General features: G+C 42.2%; 1 protein-coding gene across 2 annotated transcripts in view; it reads left to right on the top strand.

Annotated features, from left to right (window-relative positions):
- Positions 1-22,541, top strand: part of GUCY2C (guanylate cyclase 2C) — a 78,262-nt gene that overhangs the window by 51,723 nt on the left and 3,998 nt on the right. For both annotated transcript variants that reach the window (XM_019937330.3, XM_073789024.1), the window contains 8 exons: positions 139-271; positions 2,309-2,446; positions 3,252-3,340; positions 6,008-6,099; positions 8,679-8,837; positions 12,803-12,995; positions 16,843-17,017; positions 20,696-20,794. In XM_019937330.3, coding sequence (XP_019792889.1) covers positions 139-271; positions 2,309-2,446; positions 3,252-3,340; positions 6,008-6,099; positions 8,679-8,837; positions 12,803-12,995; positions 16,843-17,017; positions 20,696-20,794 — 1,078 coding nt within the window. The remainder of the gene's footprint in view (positions 1-138; positions 272-2,308; positions 2,447-3,251; positions 3,341-6,007; positions 6,100-8,678; positions 8,838-12,802; positions 12,996-16,842; positions 17,018-20,695; positions 20,795-22,541) is intronic.

Here is a 22,541-nt window from a genome sequence, read left to right on the forward strand (position 1 = left end):
TGGAATTAAATTTAAAATTTGATGGTGATTTTATCTGCATGCCAAAATAATTTCAAAACGTCATTTCTTTCCTTAAAATAATGGAGCTGCTGAAAAGTGTCATATCTCTTTGTTTTCCTGTTATCTGAAAAACTACAGGGGATGTCATATCTGCACTCCAGTAAGACAGAAGTCCACGGTCGTCTGAAATCCACCAACTGCGTGGTAGATAGTAGAATGGTGGTGAAGATAACTGATTTTGGCTGCAATTCCATTTTACCTCCAAGAAAAGGTCTGTCATGAGTGAAATTTTTACTAGTTTCCCACTTAAAAAATTTTTTTTTCTCACAAGTCCATTTAAGGTGCTCAGGAAATGGTGATACTGATCAGAAAATAAACACTTGGAGTTGTAAGAGGCATCAGCTGGGTCATTCTCCAGCACTACCCCCTTCTCAGTGTTCAGTGCATGCTTGTCCAGTTGAACAAATCTCCTCTGTGGATTTCCTTCATCTGTGTGTCCTTGATATCAGGGAGAAATCATAAAGAAGTTATTGGCTTGTGGAAGCAGGACTGCGTGAAAAAATACAGAAGTTAGAGCAGTAAGAGATCTTAGAAATCGTCTGATCGAACCCTCTTCATTTGTAGAAGACAGAATTGAAGCTCAGAGAGGTTAAGAGGTTTGCCCAAGAAGACAGAGTACAAGGCTGAGGACCCGTTTCCCAATTCTAGACTTCATTCATTTATCTGTGATAATGATAAGAAATGATGATGATAAGAAAAAAGTCTTATCAGTAAAACATATTCATACCTATCCCTTTCAGGATTGTGATGGGGGTCAAAAAAGTAACACACAAAAAAGTGACTTGTAAAGTATAAAGGGCTTTTCATGTTGAACATTCACCTGTTCTTTACTAGAATTCTGGGTTAAACAGCCTCAGAAGGCTAGGACTCATATATGCCTCAAAATACTACCTGGATCCAGAAACTGAATTCTGCCTCTAATTCTACTTTGGAATCCTCTAGTTTTCCCTTAATGGAGGAAAAATTAGAGTTCTGCCCCCCACTTCTTCAGTCATGTCAAGGATGCTAGGACATTGGACTCAATCTAGTAAGTGCTTGTTGAGGACCTACTGTGTGCCAAGCAGTGCTCATCATGGAGTGAGCAAATCTCTTTCATGAAATGACTCACCTTCATGAAATGACTCACCTTGACACAGCATCAGATGAACTGCAGGCCAAATCCTATCCTTCTGGACATCATCCAGTTATACCCACCTATCTGTGGGGTCGGTTATCGGAAGTTTTAGCATAAGTAGATGTAGTTCCCTTCCCACAAGTTTAACCATTAGGATCAGTCGTTCAGGAATCACAAGCCACATGAATTCACAAGACACAAATTCAAAAAGCAGTGAACAGTTGGATGGAAAACTAATTGAGGAAAGTGTGCTTCATCTTAAGCATATCACCGTACTGAAAACACATGAATCTGTAGGTTTATTTAATTGAAAATGCTGAAGGTAGAAATCTCCAAAAGTCTGCAAGGAGCTAGGTGATCCTGGAAAACCTCCAAGGGATGTTGGAGGCTAATTAATTGTACGCCCTCATTATTATACATAAGATATGTGATAGCGGTCCAAAACCCAAGTGTCTATAGGAGCCAAACACAGGACACAGGAGTGCTTCACTCGTGTGAAGTAGACTTGATGGAAAGCACTAGGAATAGCAGGCACACTAGTAAAACGTGAGTAAAGTGTGTGCATTCTTTTTTTAAATAATACTGCGAGCACCAAAGAAAACACATCTGTGGATAATAGCTGACTTCATGACTGCCGGTATGTCACGCCCAGAAAATATCAATGATGGTCTCTTTGTTCAAATGTTCTGTCTTTATTTTCTTTTAGGAAACATCAATATATGTATTTATAATGTTTTATATTACATAAAATATATAAATATATAGTTTTAAAATATTTATAGAGGCTTTCATAGGTTTTTGCCATATGTTCCGTAAGCTATTAAATCCTCAGCCTCTTACATTCTACTGCCTTCACCCCACAAATATTTACTGAGCGCTTCCTATACCCCAGGTGCTGGTCTAGGTAGACCTTGAGGGTTTTCAGAACTGTGATCCAGGCAGTTTTAGGGAAGGCGTTGCCATATCTCCTCACCCAAATCCTGGCATTACCTAGTCAGCTTGGAAGGCAAGTGTGTGTTCTGCCCCATCACCAGCATCAGTATGGTAGAGGGACTTAAAAATAAAAGCAAGTTGGGGACCTCTGGGCTGCTCACCCCCCGCCTCAACCTCGCAATCTCAATGCTGAACACACAGACCTGTGGACTGCCCCGGAGCACCTACGCCAAGCCAGCATCTCGCAGAAAGGAGACGTGTACAGCTATGGGATCATCGCCCAGGAGATCATCCTGCGGAGAGAAACCTTCTACACGCTCAGCTGTCGGGACCAGAAGGGTGAGAGTCTGACCCTTCGGGGGCCTTCCCTGGGACCCAGCAGGAATTCTAGGCTGACTGAGACCCCGAGGTTTCTGTGACCACGTCTCAGTCCCTCATCTGCGAAAACAATGTCGCATCTACCCTCCACACTCCACGGGGTAGTTGGAGGAATTCAGTGACAGTATGAACGTTAGAGGGCTCTGAAAAGCATAGGACAATATACCACTGCCAGCTGCCACTACCGCCAGCAATTTTGTGAGATAGAGAATCTCGCCTTACAATTTCTTGCTTTCCTTCTGATTCCAGTAAGAGACGTGTGTCTGCTTCACACCTGAACTAGATCACTCTAGCAGGACAACACATATTTCAGTTCTTACTAAGAGCAGATCTATGGTTTTGTCACATGTCCTCTCAGGGAGGAAACGTCTCCTTCCGTTCATCCAGTCCTCGCTTTACTGAGCACTTATTATGTGCCAGCTCTTACCTGTCTGGGGGATGGAGGTGGCTAAGGGATATAGGGAGGACAGGCTAGGGTCTTGGTCAGAGGAAGCCTCCCTAAGACAGCAGTCTCTGAGTTAAGTTTTAAAGGGTTAGTAGCCTTAACTTAAGGTAATCTCCTGGGTGTAAGGGGGCATGAGACCCCTCCGCCTGGTGGATCGTCCATTCATTCACATCTGTCTGTCAAGTGCTGGCCTCGGCTCTGCCACGCTCCCACTGGGTACCCACCCAGGCACGGTGAACCAGTTCAGAGTCTGGAGGCTGCTGCTAAAATTCCTTCACGCTGCATTCTTTCTTGTAATTTGAATTCTTCCTACCCCACCAGAGAAGATTTTCAGAGTGGAGTATTCCAACGGAGTGAAACCCTTCCGCCCTGATCTGTTCCTGGAAACAGCAGAGGAAAAAGAGCTGGAAGTGAGTATATCTCCCTGCATGGAGTTTTCCGGGGCCTCTGCAAGAGGACCACAGACTGGGTGGATTAACACAACAGAAATGTATACGCTTACAGTTCTGGAGGCCAGGAGTGTGAAATGAGTTGCCAGAAGGTCATGCTTCTTCCAGAGGTTCTAGGGGAGAATCCATTCCTTGCTCCTTCCAGGAGCTTCCGGTGGCTACTGACATTCCTTGGCTTGTGGCCACAATGCTCTAATCTCTGCTTCCAGGCCACATTCTCCTCTTCTGTCTGTCTAATCTCCCTCTACTTCCCTCCTAGATAAGGATACATGTGATTACAATCAGGCCCATCAAGATAATCCAGATTATCTCCCCATGCAAGACCCTTCACTTAATCACATCTGCAAAGACCCTTTTTCCAAATAAGGTAACTGGTTCCAGGGGTTGGGACACACCCTTGAGAGCCGCTATCAGCCTACCATACTCCCAACTCAGGAAGGAACTCAAGTACACATTACATTCTCGATTTTTAGGAGCTAAAAGAGCAAGATTCCATGTGATACCCATATTAAGCTTATAAATACTACCTCCTGGTTAAAAAAATAAATACGCCAACATCTAGAAACAATAGAGAAATGTACTTTCACTCTTTCTATCCTTCCCCTGAAGAAAATGGAGATTTCCTCTGTATCTGCTTAATTTTTTTGTAATCCCTCACAGAGGCCTTTAAGGCCTGTGGGAAAAAAAATTCTAATTTTTTTTTTTAGAATTTTATCTGAGCTTTTATAATCCAGAAGATGGTAAGTAAATGTTTAAAAAATATTTATGGTCGGGGGGCTTCCCTGGTGGTGCAGTGGTTGACAGTCCGCCTGCCGATGCAGGGGACACGGGTTCGTGCCCCAGTCCGGGAAGATCCCACATGCCGCGGAGCGGCTGTGCCCATGAGCCATGGCCACTGAGCCTGCGCGTCCGGAGCCTGTACTCCGCAACGGGAGAGGCCACAGCAGTGAGAGGCCCACGTACCGCCAAAAAAAAAAAAAAATATATATATATATATATATATGGTTGTTAAAAAATTTTTTTAAACTTTTGTTCCTTGCAGGATAAAGATAAAAATATTTTGCTTTAATTTGCAAGCAACCTGCCAGATGCGGTTATGGCCAGACTCTGCTGGGCACGAATGGGCCATTTTTACTTCTCTCTCTCTTTTGCAGCATTAAAGGCAGGTTGTACCCAGGGTTCTGAGCTACATCTGCTTCTATCCTTGCTTCTCCTCATGCCTTCCTTTCCTCCTGCTTTTCTGGATCCTGGGATTCCTCCCCACACATCAGCATCTCTCTTCTCAAACCCTCCTTTCTAGCCTGAGTGTATCCACATGTCGTTTACAACCTCTTTCACCAAAGCATCCTCCTCATCAGTTCACTCATGTGGCTGGATGTTTCTGGAATTGGATATGAGGAATTCGACTGCATTATCTAGTAGCTGGTTCCAGCAGAATACAGGCCCAAAACTCCAAGACTTGGCAATGCCTGAAGAGCATCTGCTGTTTCACGGGCGGTGCCGTATCAGCCCATTTGTCAGTGCTTCTTCTGTCCCTTCTTTGCTAAGGCATAAGCCAGCAGATCGTTTTCCCAGGCAGGAGCATCACCTAGTGGTGAGTACAGGCAACCACGGTTCCATACCGTGGTCCTGTCCCTCCCCAGGGACTCTTGTTAAGGCAAAAGAAGGCAGGTAGGGACTGTATCTAGTACCATTTGTGATCCTGTTTGGGGTCAGAGTGAAGAACAAACTTCATTATTTAAAACAAATGGTTTTCACCATGCTTTTTGATCCCACAAAAGCTGCAAACAAGTGGTATCAAACGAAAGATGGTTTCACAGGCTTCCTCGCGTCTCCCTCTCCCTCCGTACGTCCCCTTCCTCGCTTCTCTTCACCGCAGCTGGGCATTGCATCACCTGGGGAACTTAAAAATGTATAGATTAGTGTCCTTCGGCCATGCAACATCTGGGACATAACTTATGCTAAAGAAACTATTCGTTGTTTATCTGAAATTCAAGTTTAACTGGGTGTCCTGTATTTCTATTTGCTATATCTGAGAACCCTAACAAGGCCCCTTCCCAAACCGGTTAATTCAGAATTTCCCAAAATCATAAGAAGTTTTGTGAACGCTCCCCAGGCGATTCCACGGTCAGGCATGGTTGAAAACTAATGTCATAGAGCCTCACTCATTTAGAGTCACTTGCCTCGTACTCACAGAGCCCAGCTGTTTATTGCCATCCCCTGCACAAAGCCTGCAAATGTCCGTCCGTGAAGCATTTTGTCTCTCCCATCAACCCCACCTGGTCTAAATCAGTATCTCCGTTTTCCTTAGTTTAGGATCGAAGGGAAGGGTTGATGGTTTATCACAGGATACTGAATAAAGTTCCCTGTGCTGTACACTAGGACCTTGTAGTTTATCCATTCTAAATGTAATTGTTTGCATCTACTAACCCTACACTCCCAGTCCATCCCACTCCCTCCCCCTTCCCCTTGGCAACCACAAGTCTGATTTCTATGTCTATGAGTCTGTTTCTGTTTTGTAGATAGGTTCATTTGAGCCGTATTTTAGATTCTACCTATAAGTGATATCATATGGTATTTGTCTTTCTCCTTCCAACTTACTTCACTTCCACCTCTTCTCTCTTCCAGGTCTATCTGCTTGTCAAAAACTGCTGGGAGGAAGATCCAGAAAAGAGGCCAGACTTCAAGAAAATCGAGAATACACTGGCCAAGATATTTGGGTAGGGCTGAAATTTTTACTTTTCCCTTCTAATTTCAGATTTTTCTAATAATAGCTGACATTCTGTGGCAGCTAAGTATGAGAATGTCTTTTCTAATGAAAGATCACAGACTACAATACCTGTCTCCAAAAAATTAAAATGGTATGGAGATGAACAGACCGTTTTCTTGGGGGAATAATCACTTGAAACGTTAAGTACTGTACTCAAGGGCAAAACTTGCCTGATTCGAAAATAAATTCTGACTGATCTGTTAAAAATATAGTTCCCTGACCCTTCTGCAGGTAATTAGGATTTAGAAGTCTAGTACAAATCTGCACAAAACCCTGGATAATTCTGAAGATCAAAAAGTTTCTTACAGGGCTTCCCTGGTGGCGCAGTGGTTGAGAGTCCGCCTGCCGATGCAGGGGACACAGGTTCGTGCCCCGGTCCGGGAAGATCCCACATGCCGCAGAGCAGCTAGGCCTGTGAGCCATGGCCGCTGAGCCTGCGCGTCCAGAGCCTGTGCTCCGCAACGGGAGAGGCCACAACAGTGAGAGGCCGCGTACCGCAAAAAAAAAAAAAGTTTCTTACAGTTTTAAAATCTTAAGATCAGCAACTTCGGCCTTAAGCACTTGAGCCATGAATCGGATTATAATTCAGGATCAAAAAAAGTAACATACGGTTATCCAGTAAGACTGAACTTTAGATTTCCCATGTTTTCGATTAGGGTGCAGGGTGAGAAAAATAGCTCTGAGGTAAGAGTTAGGAGATCTAGTTTCTAGGCTAGGATCTAATAATAGCTAGTTGTGGGACATTGGGCAAAACACCCGAACTGGGTATCAATTTTGTTGCTGGTAAAATTGGAATGAAAAAAGATGATTTCTGCAGTTCCTTCCAGCTCTTTCTGTAGTTCTCATCAAGTCAAAGACACAGATACTTAGTGAAGCTAATTTAATAAAGCCCAGGACCGAGGGTGGGGTAGAGTGAAGACAATGAAAGTGGGACCATTGATTGTTTGATCTAAACCGTCATATGTGGAAAAGGAGCAGGAAATAATAAATGATTTATTATTTTCATTCCTTCCCAGACCTGTTACTAAGAGCAGATGAGATTGTATGTGTGACAGATGAAATGTAAGCTCGTGAAGATAAAACTAGGCCCCTGACATTTAGCCTTTAATATGGTGGTTCTCAACTTGGCCGCACACTGAAATCACCTGGGGAGATTTTTAAACTACTGGTGCCAGAATCCTACCCTAGAGAGTCTGGTGTAATTGATCTGGGTGCAGGCTGGCATCAGGAGTTTAAATAAGCTCCTCAAGTGATTAAAATACACAGCCAAGGTTGAGGAAACTGTTTTAATTGAATCAATTCATCATGAAATAAGATAATCCATCCCTTACACCTGCTCCCTCACTCTTTCTACCCAACTAGACTCCATAATGGTTTCCGGTAAGAATCTCCTAGGGACCTTGTTAAATATTTCTCTTAATCCCAAACCTAGCAGTTTCCAGTCATATAGGTCTGTGATAGGTCTGTGATAGAAAAGTACTCAATTTTTAACAAACATCCCGCCCCACACCAAGGGGATTATGATGTAGTCCATCTTTTTGAGTACAGAAATGGCAACTTGTAATTGTTGTTGTGATAATGAAATGGTATGATCTATTCATCCCTTCACAACAGCTGTGTGGGACTCAGTGTGCCTCCCGACTGGGCTCTGCACCTAGGCGTGTCACAGGGTCACGAGAAGCTGCCATCTCATCTAAGTTGTCTTGATCTAACAAAATACGGCAGAGTTAGGGCTTTTGCTCTAGGACCCTGACTCTGTCTGAGGAGATACTATATAAGGCTCAGCTTTACTTTTCTTGGTCCTTTTCTTATATTCCCCTTTATTGCAAGTTGCTCCTTTTTAAAATTTTAGAAAATATGAATAAGCAAACAAGAAAGTAAAAACATCACCTAGTTTTTAATAGATGGCCACCAGTTTTCAAAAATTAAAAATGGGATGATAATTTTTGCTGTTTTATAAACTGGCTGTTTTCACTTAATAATATAGACGTAGCGTCTTTGTGTGTATCACGATTCTAATTTGTGTTTAATGATACATTCATATTCCATCATTTCATATTTCAATCACTTTTTGTTACACATTAAGGTTATTTTTAAATGTTTGCTTGTGAAGAATACTGTGGCTTTCTTTGTAGTTAACTTTCAGCACATGCATGATTGTTTCCTTCGGATAATTCTTAGAAGTAGGGTTGATGGGCCGATCGGCACGAGCATTCTTAAAGCTTATGACACATTTTACCAGATTTCCCTCCAGAAAGGCTGTAATGTATATTTTTCTTCCGTCTTACCTACATTGATTACCTTTGTGCTCACATTTGTTTTTCTTTTTTTAAAATGTTATTTCTAAAAAAAAAAAAAAAATTGTTATTTCTTTGATCCTTCCTCAGGTTAAAAATTTTTGCTACATTTGTTGGTCATTTTTATCCTTTCTTAGTTTAATTACCTGTCTATGATATTTGCCCATTGTTTTAATGGATGTTCATGTTTTCTTGATAATATGGAGACCTCTTCATCTATCACTACCTACAGCCTTTTCCATGACCAAAAAAATGAAACTTACATGGATACCTTGATCCGACGTCTGCAGCTGTATTCCCGAAACCTGGAACATCTGGTGGAAGAAAGGACACAGCTGTACAAGGCAGAGAGGGACAGGGCTGACAGGCTTAATTTCATGTTGCTCCCAAGGTAAGGAAGTCCTCCCGCGGACGTGATCTTCCAGACTCCGCAGACATGCTCAGCCCTTAAGGCTAAAAGCCAAAGCGTATTTGTCTAGCATTGCTTTTCTCTGTATTATATAGGATTGGTCCCTTTCGCATATTCTTCAACAGATTGTTGTGTTTAAAAATGCACGTATCCCCACTTTTACAGGCACTGCTCTAGATACACTTGAACAATTTAATATGTACAGAACATGTATTTATTCTGGATGCTAGTAAATAAATAAGAATCATACTGTATTAGGGGTTGTGACAACATTATTGAATTTTTTATGTATATAAAGCCATATGTTTTAGAGTGGTTTCTATCAGTCTTATTTTACACTTCTATGGCACTGTGAACTAAAGAAGAAGAATTTTTAAAAATCAAAGGTGAAGAAAGAGACCAAAAAATTTGTCTGTTTCAATAATAAGCTATAGGTAGAATCTCTAAACCTTCAGAAGTAAACTGCTCACCTTCAGACTGAGTTGGAGTGTATTAAAATAAATTATGCTATTTCCCACCAAACATTTTAATTTAGTGCTGATTTAAATATAACATGTTGTTACTTAGTGCATTTTAGTCAAGTTTATATTGCACAATAAAATATGAGAAAATATATATTTTTAAAAAATTCATGTACCTTGCTAAGCCTTGCCCTGGTTTGCACTGTCTGAATAGCTAGAAGAAAGAGGCTGTTTTCCAGTGGCTGTGTGGTACCATGGAAGGAGCATGGACGGTAGAGTTAAGGTGACCTGGGTTCCAGCACCTCTTGGCCACTTCTGCTAAGTCTGAGACCTTAGGCCAGTCACTGTCTCTCCCCAGTCCAAAAATGGAAATTAAAGTTTTCCTACAGAATCTGTGAGCTTTAAGGCATTTTCAGGCACTAAGTGTTAGTTTCTTTGCTTTCTTCTGTCTGCCTCAAAGTAGAGGCCAAATTACAAGAAGTGTAATTTGGTGGAGAAGGTATGGTCCCACTCTCCCCAGGTGTCTCATCACACAGGTGTCTACGGGCTGACCTCTATTTTGTGAAACAATATTACAACCATGACAGAAGAGAAAGAAATTAAGGTTGAAATCCCAGTTTAACGTTTTATAAGTGTTGGTCCTCAGGTAATAACTAAGAAATGTTAAGATAAGCAAGAAATTAAAATGTGAACAGCTGGGAAATAGGTTGGACCAAGGGGCCCACAACTGTCACAAGTGAGAGGTAATGTTCTCTGCTCAATGAATGATAAACTGTCCTCTTAGATTAAGGATAAGCGAGGCAGTGTCGCATTGGGTGAAATCATGGAAACTGAGGTCAGCTAGGCCTGACTTCAAATCATGGTTCCACCACCTACTTGTGATCTGCAGCCTTGGACAAGTTACCTAAACACTGCAAGCCTGTTTCCCGTCACAGGCTGGCTCAAAGAATCCTCTAAAATAATGTGCACAATATAAGGTACTTAGCACAGTGTCTGTAACGTCCATGGTTGTTATTACTATGCATAGTAGTTACGACTTTTATATATTACTTGCATTAATTATTATTTTATTTTGAACCCATGCTCATTGAGCATATCAGCTCTACATTAATAAAGGAATGATTTTGAGCTCGTATGAGTTGTTTTCTAAATAAAGAAATAGTTTCTCTTCTACAAGCCTGAATGAGGAGGTAGGAGTTACACACATGCCCTGTTCAGCCATCTGGCCCTGAAGAAAGCCTAATGCAGAACCCATGTGCCCTCAGCCTGGCATTGGTACCCTGGGCATAGGCTGGAGCCCTTATTATTCACTTTAGAGATGGAGTTTCTGTTAGTGCTCTGCGAATGTTCTTTATGTAATGCATCAGTCCTTGCCTGGCCTTTCATGCTGAGTTGTGACAAAAACAACATCCTGATGATTTAGCTGCCTTCCCAGCTTTTTATCACTGATGGTTTTAACCAGTAATGACACTCACGATTTGAAACAGCTGGCTCAGCACCGTGGATTTTTTTCCTACCCTTGGTTCAGTGTGCCATGTTGACCACTAGACGGGAGATGTTCCTGTTGGATCACCAAAGACTGTAGGGCAAGGGCTGCAATACACAGTGACTGCAGGGCAAGTCACTTTGATCATTTATATACAAGTTCTTTATATTTGCAAAAGAAAACTAAAATATACATGCATGACACCTAGACGAATCCAAAATAAATATTACAGCAAAATTGTGAATAAGTTGCAGGTAGGAGCTAGACACTTATTTCACGTACTCCTGGGAGGTTTGAAACAGGTTAAAATAGAAGTTTTTTCTACCTATGGAAAAAACTACCTACCTGTGGGAAGCACTTCTAAGACTCTGTATACTGTGTCAGCAAAAACCTGTTATCAAAGTTCACCAGGTTAAGTCATAGCCCTTCCTTCATTTATCCACCAACATTAGTTTCTCTCTCAGGTAACATACTATTTTCTAAGCTCGTATGACTTTTCAGCTATAAGCAGTAAAATGAAGGGCAAAGATGGCGAAGTATCCAATCTTATCATTAGTCTGTGTAGCCTCCAAATAATCTGCACCCGTCTACGGGGCACGTAAAGAACCGCCGCCCCAGACGTGCCCCTGCGAATCTGACCAGCCACACGGCGGGGACGGTTTTCAAGTTCCCAGATTTCATCGTCGTACCCACTGCAAGGACCTCCCTTGATGCTCTGAAGGTTTTCTAAATGAGTTTTGGGAATGCTGGTGGTTGGTTGGCTGTCTGTTTTCCAGGAAAGTGCCAGACCTTCTTCCTTTACTGCATCCAGCACACCTCCAAATCTTCCCCATCACCCCGAGGATCCGAGGCCTGGGTTGTGCAGGAATGTGAAGGGTGGAAGTTACTGAGTTCCAGCACTGGCTCTGCCCTCAGTGGCTCTGGGACCTTGTGCAAGTCATACTTTTTATTTGGCTGGGTTTTTCTGGCTGCACCGTGCAGCTTGTGGGATCTCAGTTCCCCGACCAGGGATTGAACCCAGGCTCTGGACAGTGAAAGCATGGAGTCCTAACCACTGGGCCGCCAGGGAACTCCCCATACTTTCTTTTTAAGCCTCAGCTTTCTCATCTGGAAAAGTAAGGGATTTTATGACCTCTGTCGTACCTCCCAGCTTGCAGGTGGTCCGTACTCTGGTCCTTTACCAAGTGATCCCAAAGGCAGACAGGGAACACGCAGCCTCATGTCAGCACCCCTCCACCCCATTTACTCAATGAAAAGGCAACTTGGCACATAAAGGAAGCGTGGCATCTCTTCTTGTGGTTCTTCTCTCTTAATTCTGAGCCTAATATACTGCCCTTTATGTCTGTTCAACAGAGATAGTCTAAGTTGCTTCTATTCGACTTGTGCAGTTTTAGCAGAATTTTAACTTGTTTACGTGGTAACTGATGTTGCTTTTTAAAGGACCCAGTTCTGCTCCAAAATGTTTCAAATAAATCCGGGTTCAGAATATATCAGAATTCATTTTAAATACATTATTTCTTCATAGTGATATTAAACAAGGCCGTGTTAAATATGCCAGGGAAGTAAAACTATTTACTGATGAGAAAGTCAGATCTGATAGCTATCGTGAGTCAAGCTCTTACATCAATGACACACTCTCCTTCTCGGCTTCTGGATGTAGAGCGCTATCTAGAAGAAGCTATCAATAGAGAGGTAAAAAGTGAGCAAGTATTAGGATTGTGTAGGTATTACAGTTATGTGTACATGTATATTAGTGTTATAATCAAGTATTAATACTGAACCTCCTATTCATCTGAGGTCAAACACATGTGTTACGTGTGTGTGTAGTATATTCATACATTCGGTTCATGCAAACTGTCTTTGCTTCCTAGCCACACAATTCACTGGAAATCCCCAATTTTAGAATTCCTGGTGGACAATTAGTACAGCCTCAAAGATTTCTGTAGGGGAAGAAGAAATTTGCTGAAGTTGAAGGCCTTGTTTTTCGCTTCCTCATCTAGGCTGGTGGTCAAGTCTCTGAAGGAGAAAGGCATCGTGGAGCCTGAACTATACGAGGAAGTTACAATCTACTTCAGTGACATTGTGGGGTTCACCACCATCTGCAAGTATAGCACCCCCATGGAAGTGGTGGACATGCTCAATGACATCTATAAGAATTTCGACCACATTCTCGATCACCACGACGTGTACAAGGTAACCACTTCACCTAATAGGCTGAATGATGGTTCAGCCCCAGGTCAGCAGAGCCAGAATTGGTTGTTTCTGTTATTACAGTCCTCCGTCGCTACCCACTAGCCCCTCTGCCCCAGGATTGGTTCCAGGACCCCCATGGATCCCCAAATCCCCAGATGCTCAAGTCCCTTGTATAAAATGACATATTTGCATATGACCTATGTACATCCCCATGTACTTTAAATCATCTCTAGATTACTCATAATACCTAATACAATGTAGGTGCTATATAAATAGTTGCTGGAGTGTGGCAAATTCAAGTTTTACGTTTTGGAACTTTCTGGAATTTTGTTTAAATGTTTTTGATTCATGGTTCGTTGAATCCACAGTGCGGAACCTGTGGATACAGAGGCCAGCTCTACTCAGGTCTTGTCCTTTGTAATTTAAGATTTAATGAATTAGTGGTTGAATCTGAGCTAAAAGTGAAGGGAAGTGGAAGAATAAGAAGGGTCGTAAGTCGAAATGACGTTGTGACTTTAAGGACCAATATGAAAGACACAACATACAGTCTAGCAGGAATGAATTTGGGTGTTAAATTTAGGAAAAATGGTTTACTCTTCAGTCATCTTCACAAAATGGGCAGTGTTTAGGCTGATTATGAATGAAGGAGAGAAGGTACCAGAGTTATTCTCAGGAGAATTGGAATCTTTTGTCATTGTTGCTGAAGTAGCAAGCATCGTTCGAAGAAGAGTAAAGAACAGAGCTGGATCTGTTGCCTGACCAGGGTGCCGGCCAGTTCCGGGCTGATAATGTCTGAATCGGAAGAGTAAAGGAGAATTGCATTCCCACATTTTCATGTTGGAAAAGCAGCAGAGCATGTGGAACAAGTAACTTCAGAATTAGAGCTCTTTATTCAAATCCCAGGTTGCCCCACCTCATTGCATGACCTCATAAAATATAGTATTTAATTTCAGCAAGTCTCAATCTACCTATCAGTAAAATGGCACAATAATACCTAACTCAATGGATTATTTTGAAGATTACTGAGATAAACAATATGACTAAAACTCTGTATGCTTAAGTTTAGGGGTCATTCATGTAACAGTCTGTTATGATGGTTTTACCCACAGGAAGGACTTCCTTTTAGGATTTATATTAGCCCAGTCCTCACCCTATGTAGATCAGAAAGCCATGCTAACAAGAGTTCCCGTTGAATAGAAAATGATTATGCATTTTTTTTTTTTTTTCCTTTTTTGTGGTACGTGGGCCTCTCACTGCTGTGGCCTCTCCCGTTGCGGAGCACAGGCTCCGGACGCGCAGGCTCAGTGGCGATGGCTCACGGGCCCAGCCGCTCCGCGGCATGTGGGATCTTACCGGACCGGGGCACGAACCCGTGTCCCCTGCATTGGCAGGCGGACTCTCAACCACTGCGCCACCCGGGAAGCCCGATTATGCATTTTAGAGATACTCAGCAAAATGAAGTTAACTAACCAACACACGTGAACAATGTATATGATTATGAAAATAATATTAAAAGGGAGAACACTTATCAAAGAATAAATAGGTCTACTGCCTATTACAAGAAAAGTGATTGGAATCATCATAGTACAAGAAAGTGTATTATATATTAGAGAAACCTATAATTATTATTATTTATTTTTTTAACATCTTTATTGGAGTATAATTGCTTTACAATGTTGTGTTAGTTTCTGCTATATAACAAAGTGAGTCAGCTATACATATACATATATCCCCATATCCCCTCCCTCTTGCGTCTCCCTCCCACCCTCCCTATCCCACCCCTCTAGGTGGTCACAAAGCACCGAGCTGATCTCCCCGTGCTATGCGGCTGCTTCCCACTAGCTATCTGTTTTACATTTGGTAGTGTATATATGTCCATACCACTCTCTCACTTCGTCCCAGCTTACCCTTACCCCTCCCGGTGCCCTCAGGTCCATTCTCTACATCTGTGTCTTTATTCCTGTCTTGCCCCTAGGTTCATCAGAACCTTTTTTTTTTTTTTTTTTTTTTAGATTCCATATATATGTGTTAGCATACGGTATTTGTTTTTCTCTTTCTGACTTACTTCACTCTGTATGACAGACTCTAGGTCCATCCACCTCACTACAAACAACTCAATTTCATTTCTTTTTATGGCTGAGTAATATTCCATCGTATATATGTGCCACATCTTTATCCATTCATCTGCTGATGGACACTTAGGTTACTTCCATGTCCTGGCTATTGTAAATAGTGCTGCAATGAACATTGTGGTACATGACTCATTTTGAATTATGGTTTTCTCAGGGTATGTGCCCAGTAGTGGGATTGCTGGGTCGTATGGTAGTTCTATTTTTAGTTTTTTAAGGAACCTCCATACTGTTCTCCACAGTGGCTGTATCAATTTACATTCCCACCAACAGTGTAAGAGGGTTCCCTTTTCTCCACACCCTCTCCAGCATTTATTGTTTCTAGATTTTTTGATGATGGCCATTCTGACTGGTGTGAGATGATATCTCATTGTAGTTTTGACTTGCATTTCTCTAATGATTAGTGATGTTGAGCATCCTTTCATGTGTTTGTTGGCAACCTGTATATCTTCTCTGGAGAAATGTCTATTTAGGTCTTCTGCCCATTTTTGTATTGGGCTGTTTGTTTTTTTGATACTGAGCTGCTTGTATATTTTGGAGATTAATCCTTTGTCAGTTGCTTCATTTGCAAATATTTTCTCCCATTCTGAGGGTTGTCTTTTCATCTTGTTTATGGTTTCCTTTGCTGTGCAAAAGCCTTTAGGTTTCATTAGGTCCCATTTGTTTATTTTTGTTTTTATTTCCATTTCTCTAGGAGGTGGGTCAGAAAGGATCTTGCTGTGATTTATGTCATAGAGTGTTCTGCCTGTGTTTTCCCTAAGAGTTTTATAGTGTCTGACTTTACATTTAGGTCTTTAATCCATTTTGAGTTTTATAATTATTTTTTGTCAAATAGTTTATAAAAAATGATAAGAGCCAAAGATGACTTTTCTGGTATTTAGAGGTGTTCCTAAAATTATATAAAACCATTCAGATTATTTCAACATTGATAGAATTGTCATCACATCTGGATGATTCATATTATTATAAAGTACTTTCATATGGTTAAAATCCTTTATAGCGGGGACTTCCCTGGTGGTGCAGTGGTTAAGAATCCGCCTGCCAATGCAGGCGACATGTGTTCAAGCCCTGGTCCAGGAAGATCCCACATGCTGCGGAGCAACTAAGCCCGTGCACCACAACTACTGCAGCCCGTGCGCCTAGAGCCCGTGCTCCGCAACAAGAGAAGCCACCGCAATGAGAGTCTTGTGCACCGCAACGAAGAGTAGCCCCTGCTTGCCACAACTAGAGAAAGCCCGTGCGCAGCCACGAAGACCCAACACAGCCAAAAATTAATTTAAAATATATTTTTTTAAAAATCCTTTATAGTTGTTTTATCAACTATTTCACTAGGCTATAAAAACCCTGAAGAAATTAGCATAGAACTGGTCTTGAACTAGTCCCAGAAAAAGCGTACAGGGCCATGCTCATACTGAGTTCTCGAAAATTTTTTTTTTTTTTTTGCGCTACACGGGCCCCTCACTGTTGTGGCCTCTCCCGTTGCGGAGCACAGGCTCCAGAGGCGCAGGCTCAGCGGCCACGGCTCACGGGCCCAGCCGCTCCGTGGCATGTGGGATCTTCCCGGACCGGGGCACGAACCCGAGTCCCCTGCATTGGCAGGTGGACTCCTAACCACTGCGCCACCAGGGAAGCCAATTTTTTATGTGACTAACTGCTTCTGTTTGATTTCTTGTGCCATTAGAAGGGGCAGATTCACTAATGAGAAACTACTTCCACAGGTGGAAACCATTGGTGATGCCTACATGGTGGCTAGTGGTTTGCCTAAGAGAAATGGCAACCGACATGCAATTGACATCGCCAAGATGGCTTTGGACATCCTCAGCTTCATGGGGACCTTTGAGCTAGAGCATCTTCCCGGCCTCCCAATATGGATCCGCATTGGAATTCACTCTGGTATGTAGTTGAGCATTGTAGCAATCGAGAACCGTATGTACCTGTGTGCACCGACTAAATCAGAAAGGTTAAAGGATCTTCAGACGTGATCAATTTTCACATGAGGTTTACTCTTGAATCCTCCTGCCAAATACGAAGTCCCGTTACACATCCTGACATAATTAGACCTATAATTAGTCTCTGGAGAGTTCTAGGAAACGACAGCCGTGACAGCACTCATGGAACGATAAACACCCACCAACCACGAACTAAAATACCAAGCTCCGGACTTCCTATTCAAGCTGCCCTATTTACTATGTCATTTATCTCTTCCCCATTCCCTCCCTCTCCCCCACCCCCAACTTCTGTGTATTTTTTTCCCACTGAAATATTACAGTATCTTAAATGGATTATGTTATCTACAGGGGGAAAACATATCTGTTCAGATCCCTACAATAAAAGGGCGTTTATGTTCCCCCAACCCCTCAGTGGTACAGAAAGTACATGGATCACTTTAAAGACCATGAACCTTATCCAACCTTGAATGTAGAGATTTGAGAAGATGAGTTACGAATACAGCAAGTCCCCTACATACGAACCTTCAAGTTGCGAACTTTTAAAGATGCAAACATGCGTTCGCGTGTCCAGTCATGTAAGTTAGTTCACATGTCTGGCGTATGTTGTCACATGCGTGCATCCTCTACAAGTGGTTGTGCTTTTGTGTACTTTACTGTATAGTACTGTTTAGAGTACAGTAGTACAGTATCTTTATTTCGAGCCCAGGATGTCCAGAAGTGAGCGTAAAAGCAGCGATGACGTCGCTGCTACTACTGTGCTTTTCAAGGTACTGTACTGTAAGATTAAAAATGTGTTCTTTATTTTTTGTGTTTGTTTTTTATGTATTATTTGTGTGAAAAGTATTATAAACCTATTACAGTACAGTACTATATAGCCAATTGTGTTAGTTGGTTACCTAGGCTAACTTTGTTGGACTTACAAACAAATTAGACTTAACACGCTCTCGGAACAGAGCTCGTTCCTATGTAGGGACTTATGGTATTACAGAAAAATATAGTGGTAGAGGAACTCAGAAGTCATCTAGATTAATCTTTTACAGGGCATAAATTATACTTTCCAAGATAAATAATAATATAACCACGTTTAGAACAAATAATCCCAGGACTCCCTGAAAACTCAGTATTTCCAAAGTCAGCTCACTCCTTTATCAAATAGTTGTAATTGTTAGACAGTCTTTCCTTGTGTTAAAGTAAATCACATCTCCCTATAATTTCTTGTCATTGCCCCTTTTTCTGCCCTCCAAGCCTCACAGAAGACACAGGGTAGAGAAAACCCAAGAGGTCACTCCAGGCTTTGTGGTGAGGGCCAGACAACTGCATTTGCAAAAGTCATCCTGTATCCACCGTGCCTAGCACAGAGTCAGACAGTAAATATTTGGTTGAGTAATGAATCAGTGAGAGTCTCAGAGTGACAGTATCTAGAAGTTAAAAACTGCTGCCACATCTTTGACAGCCAGGAACATAGCTGTGGCCTTCCCCAGTCATGTCACAACCAAATTGTCGTAGATGTTTACATATACACATAAGGGAACTGTTCGGCATCTCCCTGACCCATCACAAATTGTCGGGCCTGGAGGAAGGGACAGCAGCAGAACTGATGGAACCAGGGAGAGAGAATGGAGCTCTGGGTCCTGGTCCCCTCTCTTTTCCTCTGTGACCTACTCAATGCCTGAGTGACTGCCAGGGCTCAGGCACTGTCACATTGGGCTGGAATGAGAGTAAATAGTAGACACATATACCGAGACGGGTTTATCCCTAAGAAATTAAAAGGTTGCAGTTAAATATTGATAGTTGAAGACAAAACATAACATCTGCAGGCATTTTCCACCTCCAGGCCCTTCCCAGTTTTATCATTCCATTTTTGAAGTGACTAGTCAAGGCACAGCCTTGGGAAGCTCAGAGATCTTTTTTTTTTTTTTTAATTTATTTTATTGAAGTATAGTTGATTTACAATGTATTAGTTTCTGGTGTACAGCAAAGTGATTCATTTATACATACATATACTAGTTTGCATCTGCTAATCCCAAACTCCCAGTCTGTCCCTCCCCTCATCCCCCCTCCCCCTTGGCAACCACAGGTTGTTCTCTATGTCTGTGAGTCTGTATCTGTTTCGTAGATAAGTTCATTTGTGTCATATTTTAGATTCTGGGAAGCTCAGAGAGCTTCTAATCAAGTAGCTGCTGCTGTTTTTGCTTGTTTTTTATTTCTCTGTGGTTGGTTTTGTTTTTTGCATTGAACCTAACAGGGGAGGGTTCAGTATTTTTATTTTTTCAGTGTTCATAAACAATGAACAACTCAATGTTCAATTTTTTCAGTGTTCATAAACACAGAATATTTGTAGGACGAATCTATCAAGAAACTCATAGAGGTCAAAACCCAATCAGCCAACCATAAAATCAATAGTTACCTCTATCCAAAACCCGATTTTGCAGTTTCTGAGTTAATCTTTAACTTCGAAAATTTTAACTCCTTGCATTCCGTCATTCCACACAAATGCTTGCATGAGCAAACCCTTCTTTCCTACCTGATATGCCACCGTGCATCGCCTTGCCTTGGCTTTTATTCTTCCTTTTGGAGTATCCTTGTGCGACAGGCTCCCCATTCTGTATTCACATGGTGCATGAAATGCTCAGGGAAGAAGATGCCAAGTCCTTGTCTTCTGGGTCTTCCATCATCAGGCCACCAATGCCAAAAAGGCTACTCTGACTTAAATAAAAATAAAATAAAACAAACTTGGGCCACTGAGCCTTTGAGTGTACTGTGCCCTCCAGCAGTTCAGAGCTCCGGGCTGTGTGGCTGGAAGAGGAAGCAAGCAGTGGGATCGTCTTCATCCTTCCTGAGAGGCTTCTATTTAATATATTAAAGAGGGGGACTTCCCTGGTGATCCAGTGGTAAAGAATCCACCTTAACAATGCAGGGGACGCGGGTTCGATCCCTGGTCAGGGAACTAAGATCCCACATGCTGCGGAGCAGCTAAGCCTGCTGAGCTCACGCACCTCAACTAGAGAGCCCGCGTGCTGCAAACTACAGAGCCCAGGCGCTCTGGAGCCCATGCGCCACAACTAGAGAGAGAAAACCCACATGCCATAACTAGAGAGAAGTGCGCGCGCTGCGACAAAAGATCCCGTGTGCCACAACTAAGACCCAGTGTGGCCGAAAATAAATAAAATAAATAAATAAATAAATCTTTATATATATGTGTGTGTGTATATATACATATATATGCATATATACACATACATATACATACATATATACACATATATATACATATATATACATATATATATATATATATACACACACACACACACACATATATATATAATCTCAAGGAGCACTTTACACCTTTCAGCCTGGATCTCTGGATGCCTTGTTTGTTGCCAATGAGCTTCTCTGTCCTAGAGCAAAATACTTTCTGAAAGCGTGATTTGAATAATGGTGCTCCCCCAGTGAATACATTGACTTAAAGCAAAAGTCACAGGTCGCATTTCCCACCTTGAACCGCTTCTCCATGAAATGAGGTATCGCGCATCGTGACGCTGAGAAGAGGCCTGCCCCCCCCCCCCACTCCACTGTGTGACTTCTGTTGCCTCCACCTCTTGTTTTCTGTCCCTCTCAGGTCCCTGTGCTGCCGGAGTTGTGGGCATCAAGATGCCCCGTTATTGCCTGTTCGGAGATACAGTCAACACAGCCTCGCGGATGGAATCCACTGGCCTCCGTAAGAAGGGAGACTGCTTTTTTTAGAGGACAGAGATTCTGTCTTCCAGCAGAGGGGAATTGTAGGATAAAATGCAGAATAAGTGCCAGTGAGATGAAGAATGACTCTTCACACTGACTGGCCGTGAGCCTGGGTCAATCCAGTCCTTGCTACAAATTGCCGTTTACTGATAACTTTTTTTTTTTTTTTTTTTTTTGCGGTACGCGGCCCTCTTACTGCTGTGGCCTCTCCTGTTGCGGAGCACAGGCTCCATGGCTCACGGGCCCAGCCGCTCCGCGGCATGTGGGATCTTCCCGGACCGGGGCACGAACCCGCGTCCCCTGCATCGGCAGGTGGACTCTCAACCACTGTGCCACCAGGGAAGCCCTACTGATAACTGTTTTATTCTTCCTTTTTGACTCAGTTTTAGACTGTTATCATTAATTTGGGTTCATTTGCAATGCATTCAGGCATGCTCTACCTGGAATAGCCATGAAATTTAGCATAGATCCATGTAAGTTAAACAGAAATTCCGTTTAACAGGAATCTATTCAGGCCAAGGGTATGAACAGAAGAGCCTGAAGGGAAGGGCTAATGATGCCATGGCTTCTGCTTGTCTCTATATCGCCTGCAGACAGGAAGGAGTTCCTAGGACATTTAAAGTACGATGGTAGTTACACATATAGCCCGTAAAGCTGTGGCGTTGGACTTGGTTCCTGGAAGGAGCCTGATATCTGTGGCAGCAGCCGCCATTTACATGGCCTCACAGGCATCAGCTGAGAAAAGGACCCAAAAAGAAATTGGAGATATTACTGGTGTTGCTGATGTTACAGTCAGACAGTCCTACAGACTAATCTGTCCTCGGGCCCCAGATCTGTTTCCTACAGACTTCAAATTTGACACCCCTGTGAACAAACTACCACAGCTATAAATTGAGGCAGCTGATGTCAAGCTCCTATGCACACTGAACTTTGCCTGATGTACATAGCCTTACAAAGTGCTGGACTGAGCCTTTAATAAGGAAAAACGAAAGACATGGTATGCATTCCAGGGCTAAATTTTTTTTTAGGTTTACTTTTTTTTATTTTTTTATTTTTGGCTACGTCAGGTCTTTGTTCCTGCACGCAGGATTTCTCTTAAACTGAATAGAAATTCAGTGAGTTAGATACAGAGTATATACCCTGGTTCACTTTCCTATTCCTCTTTTATTTGGTTTTCCTTGGAATTGGTTTTAATAAAGAAAATGATAAGTATTTTTTATATGCAAAAACTTATATTGCGTTTTTCTGGCAAGGTAGAGGCAGTGTGTGTTACATCTAGTAAATGCTCAATAAATACCTATGACTATGATAATATTAGAAATATATACAAGAGAGAAAGAAAGCATTGGTAATGTGTGTGCGGGCTTACAAAACACTGGTGGTAGTATGGTATTTTGGCAGTCTACTGACAACCTGATACTGGTTTGAACTAGAAAATCACGGTGTAAAGGAAATAATAAGGTTGGGGCCAAACAGACGGGTTAAAATCATAACTATACAAGTCACTGTCTGTGTAAGCTTGGGAGGAAGTTACCTCATCTTTCTAGGCATCGGAAAGTTGAAGATACAAATTGAGGATGGGATTCCAACCTTGCTGGAAGTGTTTCTGGAAGGAGTTGAAGTGATGTGTTTTAAGCATTGAGCAGCCCTCTGGTACATGGTAGGCAGGCAATACGGGGTTTTCATTATTCTTACTGTTGTTACTGTCTGTGGCACCCAGAGTGGGA

This window comes from Tursiops truncatus, chromosome 11 (genome assembly GCF_011762595.2).
Source record: "Tursiops truncatus isolate mTurTru1 chromosome 11, mTurTru1.mat.Y, whole genome shotgun sequence".
Classification (NCBI taxonomy): Eukaryota; Metazoa; Chordata; class Mammalia; order Artiodactyla; family Delphinidae; genus Tursiops; species Tursiops truncatus.